The 7,998-nt window shown below is 41.0% G+C and overlaps 1 protein-coding gene across 1 annotated transcript in view; it reads left to right on the forward strand.

Annotated features, from left to right (window-relative positions):
* The window catches only part of elna (elastin a), an 86,732-nt gene that overhangs the window by 69,420 nt on the left and 9,314 nt on the right, over positions 1–7,998 (forward strand). Inside the window, exons 40-42 of the mRNA XM_016485605.1 lie at positions 4,519–4,548; positions 4,644–4,721; positions 5,198–5,266. Coding sequence (XP_016341091.1) covers positions 4,519–4,548; positions 4,644–4,721; positions 5,198–5,266 — 177 coding nt within the window. The remainder of the gene's footprint in view (positions 1–4,518; positions 4,549–4,643; positions 4,722–5,197; positions 5,267–7,998) is intronic.

Consider the following 7,998-nt stretch of genomic DNA (forward strand, 5'->3'; position numbering starts at 1 on the left):
TCATTTAAGGATAGCTACGTTATAAACTGCAAAAGAGATATTTTTCAAAAACCCATATGACCTGCTCTTTAAGTTTTTTGAGCGGTGTATATAGTTAAACTCCAATCAAAGACAGACATATCTGTCATGAACAACCCCAGTGGAATAATAACACATCTATCTTGTATCAGTTTATGGTCCTTCTTTTTTTTCCTACTTCACCATGCATTGGCAGGTGAAGCTAAAAGTTAATTTTGGACCCTGATTCCAAGTCTTCTGTGTATTAGACTTCAGTTGTATGTTGAGACCCATTCAGAGTCTGTTGTTCATCATCTGTTTGTTGATGGATCATTCTCAGGATGCTGTGCCATTTGTCAGTGTGATATTTTTTTTTTTTGATCACACACTATAATAGAAAACCTTTGAAATTATTATGTTTTGTGCCAACCCTGTTGTGCGGCCGAAAGTCAGTGTTGGAGTGGGTAATAACAGCCTGAGCTACCAAATATATTTTTACCACACCTTTATTTTTACATTCAGCATTCTTGTACTTTGTGATAAGAACAATAATGCTTCAAAACTTGTAAAGACACAAACAGTGATATTTCTGTTTCAATAAACTTAAAATTTAGGTGGAATTAGTTTAGTTTAATTTCAGTATAACCCACTAAATTCCAGTAGTCATTAACAGTGTTGGGGGTAACACATTACAAGTAACGCGAGTTACGTAATCAGACTACCATTTTCAAGTAACTTGTAAAGTAACGCATTACTTTTTTAATTTACAAGAAAATATCTGTTACTGTTTCAAAATGTAATGCCAGTTACTTTGTTTTCCCATTTATTGACTGACAAGTCTCCTGTCCCCATATTGGGAGAAATCGGAAGTACAGAGGAGTTGTGTGCGCTGTGTGAACATGATGTAGTTCTAGACTAAATGTGAATGTGCATTAATTCATCCCACTCACAAAAAAACAGATTTAGTATTCATCAAAATTAATTAAAACAGTGAAATGCAAACTCAGAATATGACGCAAACCTGCAATAATTAAATATGTTAAATAACACAAATGTATCTAATCCCATTTTATTAACCAATGTCTTTGCTGCTGACCTTTGATGATCCAGTTGAGTTCAACCATACTAATAAGCAAAAATGAGTTTAGATAAACTAACAATTGTGCTACATTGTTTTTTTATTGCTGAAGAGTGTTGAACCTTCTCCTGCGGCAATTGGGCGGGTTTTGTTGTGACAACCTGGCAACCCTAGCATGCACCTTTACATAAAACAATGATATAGTGCTCCAATCAGTTCTTAAAATAATGACATAAAAACATTTTGTTTAACACTTATGCAAGCGAATCGTGCCCACAGCTAAAGTTTAGCTGCTAAACTGTAAACACTTAACAAAACAATAATGGTGGATACTTTAGCCGAATGCTAACGTGACTAACTGATGAAACGATACAGTTTGTAAACCAAAATATGTCTACTGTAATGTTTGAAGAAATACAGACAAAAGATGCTCTGTCTTAACTTTTAATGAGAATGCAGAACACATGTATCACAGGCGCAGCACACTAACTAACTCCCGCATTAACCCTGTAACTGCCGATGCAGCAAAATAAACAGCAGTTTCACAATGATTATAAAGTCTGTGTGCTACACTACATTCTTTATTATTAAACGAAGTAATTGGAACAACCTGTTTGCTTGCTTGTGTTACATGAGAAAATACAAATTTTTGCCTACCTGATGTAATAGATTTAGTGCGGGTGCGGTTCGCGACTCGCAGTCTTTGTCAAACGGGTCTGGTCTGGTACAGAATTAAATTAGTGCTGCTGTTGGATAACGGGTCGAGTGTTCTGTTAAGTACTGCTGGTGCACATTTACCAAACAGGACCCATGCAGGACTCTGCTTTAAACTGCTTTGCATCTCTCCGTCAGATAACCTCACGTGCCCGATGCGCCATTTACAGGTAGGCTATTTCCCTAAACCGCCGGCGCCACACAGCTCATATATTTTTCTGCCAAGGGGTGATGATTACGAAAACGATTATTTACAGATCACTTCCAGAGCGCAGGCCAAAGAAAGACTTAACAAAAAAGACATAATTTAACCTTAGTGAAGCAAATGTCTAGCGACACAAAATGAACGCATGCTGATATTGATTAAATGGTAAAAGTATACAAATATACGCCAAAATTAAGCAGTCAAGCCTTTTTACTAAATAAATCTAGACAAGTTGTGCTTAATGTCATATCTAATGACGTTTTCGTCTTAGTTTTAGTTTTCGTTTATGAAAATAACCTTGCGTCAGTCTACATTAATCGACACATACTTAGGAAATAGTGGGCTCACAGCGAATTATCAGAACTACTTCAGTAAGACAGTAATATTGTGCTTTACCTGGAAACCTAAAGCTGCACTATGAGATTAGATCTATCAAAACCTTATAATCTGCGATGTTATTATATCAGTCAGTCATCATAGGGCTCAAAAGATACCGTTTCCTGAGAATGACCCAGATGGGGTCACTGCTGGACACACTAGGGGTTGTATTCATTGTTGGGCTGTGTTTGTGCATTCATCTGACTGTAGATGTACGCTGATACACAGTAAAATCCAGAGTGTTAAATTAACACTGCTCGGAGCATATATGGTCCCAGAAACGTGATATTTTGAGCACTCAATTGAAAAATAAGATGATAAAGAAGATTAGAAGCCAATGAATATAAAAGCCAAGATTAGACAAGCAGTACTTGGTAAAATGACTAGCACACAACAAAAGGTGCAAATTGTATTTCTGTGGTATCCTTGAACACAGCATCTTCTCAACATGATGTAAACACACTTATGCCGAGTTCACACTGCACGATTTTAGCCTGATTTTTCACTCGCCGACAGGTTTTGCGAAATCGCCGTAAGCTTTTCTTTGGCTGGCACTATTGTGTGTTAAACACATATGTGATGGCAAGGAACTTATGGTAAAATCATGTCATGTCTCTGATTGAAATTTATCTAAAACTTTAGTGCTTTATGCTTTCTATATTTTTGCAGTTATATGAAATAACAATGTGAGAAAAACCTTCTTAAATGACTTTTATAAATATGGTTCATAATGAGGTTTCAATTCTGGCACTCATAGACATGAAGAATCAGCATGTGAATCTCATATGCTGATTCTTGATGTCTGCGTGTCTAAACAGCACAGATGTTCTAAACTGGTGTGCAAAGTGTTTTTAAAGCTCTTCCTATTATTTCATTAAAATACAGTTGTGATCAGTAACATAAACTATATTACACATTACCACTGATGACATCAGTGAACCTGGCGACTACATGACAACAATGTCATTATCAAAAAAATGGGCAACTTAATCTGAACACATATTCTCTTGGTTTTTCTTGCCGTAACAAATGTGTTTCATAAACACAGTGACAGCAACCAGAGAAAAACTAATGTTAAAAAGTCAAGGGTCAAGATCCCAACTAAAGCAAACACTTATCTCCACAACGGTGACTTCAAATTGTATTATTTTCAATAAACATTAACATCTAAACCTCTGTTAATTTTAACTTTAAAACTGCTTCAGTGTTACTTTAACACTCTTTTTGAGTGGGACCATATATGCTCCGAGCAGTGTTAATTTAACACTCAGGATTTTACTGTGTAAACCTGGAGTTGGTAAGTCTTCAATATACAACATTAGACATTGGAGGTGTGACTTACCTAGAATTATATGTCCTGGGGTTCAGATATATCATTCATCCTGAGCTGTGAGAGAAGTTGAATAGGCTTCCTTTAACACGGTGTTGTCATTTCCTGTCAAAACCCAGCTACTTTCTGACTAACTTGACATTTGCCCCATTTATTTTGGAATCACCCAATTAAAAAAAATAAAAATAAAAAAAGAATCAAAGACCAAATTCACAGTCCAAAGCTCTATAGTTGTTTACAGTCTCTACAGGGAAAGGGCAAAATGTTCAGAAAATAAGCCATGGTAATATTTTAAATGTGTGCACTTAGTTGTACCACTTAGGGGCAGGGTAAAATCACTTGTGACAAAGTTCTCTGTCCTCATATCATCTGCGTGATTTCAAGGGAATATTTAAAAATAATAATAATAATCACCATAAAAGTCACTATGGTAAAACTATGCTATATATTGTACTGTGTAAATACATTAATATGTCATAATGCAGTCTAGAGTACCATGATGCCTCTGATATTAAGTATCATCCTCCACAATACTTTCAGTGTAAGGGTAAAAAAGTCCTGATGTATACACTCAGCAAACATAGTTGTAACAGATAAATATAGTCCTATGACGAAACAGAATTGTATACAATCTCCCACTGGGTAAAATTCAGGAAGTGTAAGTTCTGTCATATGAAAAGTGTAATAAATATGCACATGCACCCAAAGCTAAGCACTGCTCTATACAGTTTACACAGAAACGATAAACAAACAAATAAACATTTTGATAGGCACCTATATTTGACTATAGTGTAAAGTACACTTTTGTGTTTACAGGTCCTGGTGGGGTTTACCCATATGGATATGGTAAATATGATCAGTCCATCATTAAAGACAAAAACACATTAAAAACTTACCAAAGTCAAAATCATGCTGAATGTTTCTTCGTCATGTTGTTTTAGGCCCATTTCCTGGTGGCACTGGAGCAGCTGGAATTGGAACTGGTGTGTTACCTGGAGCCAAACCTCTGAAAGCCCCTGGTAAGATCATATATACTGTACCAGGGGTGGCCAACATCGGCCCTGGAGAGCCACAGTCCTGCAGAGTTTCACTCCAACCTTAATCAAACACACCTAAACAAGCTAATCAATGTCTAATAGTTATTAGAAAGCTGCAGGTAAATGAGTTTTTATCCAGGTTGGAGCAAACCTCTGCAGGACTGTGGCTCTCCAGGACCAACTTTGGCCACATCTGAAATATATCCATATAACTACCTTTGCTACAGATTACTCAGGCATCAATAACGAAGTTCACATAGACTAAGACATTCAGATATTGGAATTAATTGGTCAAAATCTTAAGTTGACTGCTATAAGCAGATATAAAATTATATCCCAGTTGCGTGAAATTCTAAGTTAATGTAAAGACCTTCAGAATTCACAAGATCCATTGCATGCATTTAATCAGAAAATGCTGATTACCATATACTGTGTATATATGTATTTGTTTGGTTCAGGCGTTGGAGGAGCAGGCGGTGTCGCAGGTGTAGGGGGAGTTGGAGGGGCAGGACTCGTACCTGGAGCAGGTGAGATGTAATGCAATACTAAATTACTTGATCCTTTAGCAGTGTTCCTGTAGCTTGAAAAGTACTAAAAGTACAATACTAAGGTCACAGCTTCCCAGGGAATACATAAACTGAAAAAATGCATGTTTTCAATGCAATATATATCACTTTGAATAAAAATGTATGCCAAGTGCATTAACAGCTGTGAGTCAAATGCTTTTGGAAGGGTCCAGGTTTTTGCATTTTTCTAGAAGTTATGAAGGCGCTGGGCTGTCTATATGTAGACTTCTGTACGGAGGATTTGCAGTTTGTTAGTGAAGATAGGAGGGTGCTCCAGAACCTGATCGAAATATCAGTGCCTTGGATGTGCCGTCTTAAACAGAGGTGTAAGATTGAAAACCAAATATGCCACTATTGTTGCGACACGTCAGAAGGGTTTGGATCCATTTGCAGTTTTATTAAGAATAGTCAGACAATACAGGGTCAAATACCGGCAAGGCAGAACAGCAGAGACAAGGCAGAGACAGAATCGTGAACCAGGCGAGAGATCGGGGCAGGCGGCTAGCAAACAGAGTCCAGGTGAAACAATCCAAGTCGGGGCAGGCAGATAACAATCAGAGAATCAGGAAACAGTCCAAGATCAGATGCACAGAAAACAAACACGGGTATAACGCTCGGAAATGACAGCCAGGGCAAATCACTGTAACAGAGCCCTCCCCCTGCGAGCGGCTCCTGACGCGAGGAAGCAGGCGACGCCGGGGTCTTCCACGAGGTCGAGGGGACGGTTTCTCTGGATGCTTCCTGTGAAACTCTTCCGTGAGAGTGGGGTCCAGGATATCTCCAGCTCTGACCCAAGATCACTCCTCCGGACCGAACCCCTCCCAATCGACCAGATACTGGAGGGTGCCGCCCCGGCGTCTGGAGTCTAGCAACTCGTGCACTCGATACACCTCCTCGCCGTCAATCAGGATAGGCAGGGAGGTCTGCGGCCTGGCTCCCTCCTCCGTCTCTCCTTTCGGACCACCAGCGGGTTTAAGCAGTGATACATGGAATGTGGGAGAAATACGATAATTAGAAGGCAGTTCTAAACGGAATGATACTGGAGTTATTTGTCTAGAAATTCTGAAGGGACCAACATACCTGGGACTGAGCTTTTTACATGGTAACCGGAGGCGGAGATCTTTAGTCGAAAGCCATATCCATTGGCCCGGTGTGTATTCTGGACTGGGACGTCGAAGTCGGTTAGCTTGTTGTTTTCGTCGTCTGACAGCGTGAAGTAGATGGGTATGAGCTCGGTCCCAGACCTCCTCGCTGTGTTGCAACCAATCTGTGACCGAGGGTAGGTCGGTGGGTTCGCCAGACCAGGGAAACAATGGTGGTTGAAAACCCAGGATGCACTTGAACGGGGTCATCCCTGTGGCTGGTTTCACCAGTGAATTCTGTGCGTATTCTGCCCAAAATAGATACCTGCTCCAGTCCGATTGTTGCTGCTGACAGTAGGATCTGAGGAATCGAATCACTTCCTGATTCAGCCGTTCGGTTTGCCCGTTGGATTGAGGATGGTACCCGGATGTAAGGCTGATATTGACGTTGAGGTGTTTGAAGAAGGCGGACCATACTTTGGAAGTGAATTGAGGCCCTCGATCTGACACGATATATTGTTGTTGCTGACAGTATGATCTGAGGAATCAAATCACCTCCTGATTCAGACGTTCTGTTTGCCCGATGGATTGCGGATGGTAACCGGATGTAAGGTTGATGTTGACATTGAGGTGTTTGAAGGAGGCTGACCATACTTTTGAAGTGAATTGAGGCCCTCGATCTGACACAATATCTTCGGGTAGGCCATAGAATCTGAACACTTGGTTGCAGAGCAATTCGGCGGTTTCGAAGGCTGTAGGGAGCTTGGGTAGAGGAATTAGGCGGCAGGCTTTGGAGAATCGGTCTATGATTGTGAGTATGGTGGTGTTACCTTGGGAATTGGGTAGGTCGGTGATGAAGTCGATGGTGATATGAGACCATGGTCGTTGTGGTGTCAGTAGTGGATTTAGCAGGCCGGCCGGGAGCTGTCTGGGTGATTTGGAAGTGTTACACGTGATACAGTTCTGGATGAATTTGGTTTTGTCGGTCAGCATAGTGGGCCACCAGAATCGATTCCTGAGCAGGTGTACTGTGGCAGTGATTCCAGGATGACCTGAGCTGGGTGTAACGTGTACCTGAGAGAGCAGTCGCTGTCGTTGGGGTTCCGGCACATAAGTGAGGTTGGCAGGGCATTCGGGAGGCGGTGGATCTTGGAGGTTCATATGTTCGATCTCGGTCATGATATCCCACTGTACAGGTGCCACGCTAAGGCTTTCAGGAAGGATAGTGTCATTAGCGGTGGCTTGGACTGTTTCCTCGGTTTGGCGTGAGAGAGTGTTGGCTTTAGTGTTCTTGGAACCCAGGCTGTATGTGACAGTGAACCGAAATCTTGTGAAGAACAACGCCCACCTGGCTTGTCTGGGGTTTAGACGTTTAGCCGAATGCAGGTACTCCAAGTTCTTATGAACGGTTAGGACGGTGAACGGGTGAGTGGTCCCTTCCAGCCAATGCCGCCATTCCTCTAGCGCTAGTTTCATGGCAAGGAGTTCACGGTTGCCCACGTCGTAGTTCCGTTCGGTGGCGGTCAGTTTGCGGGAAAAGAAAGCACACGGGTACATCTTAGCTGGTGAACCATGACGTTGAGATAGCATAGCGCCTACCCCGGTGTTAAA

This window comes from Sinocyclocheilus anshuiensis, unplaced genomic scaffold (genome assembly GCF_001515605.1).
Source record: "Sinocyclocheilus anshuiensis isolate Anshui unplaced genomic scaffold, SAMN03320099.WGS_v1.1 scaffold501, whole genome shotgun sequence".
NCBI classification, from domain to species: domain Eukaryota; kingdom Metazoa; phylum Chordata; class Actinopteri; order Cypriniformes; family Cyprinidae; genus Sinocyclocheilus; species Sinocyclocheilus anshuiensis.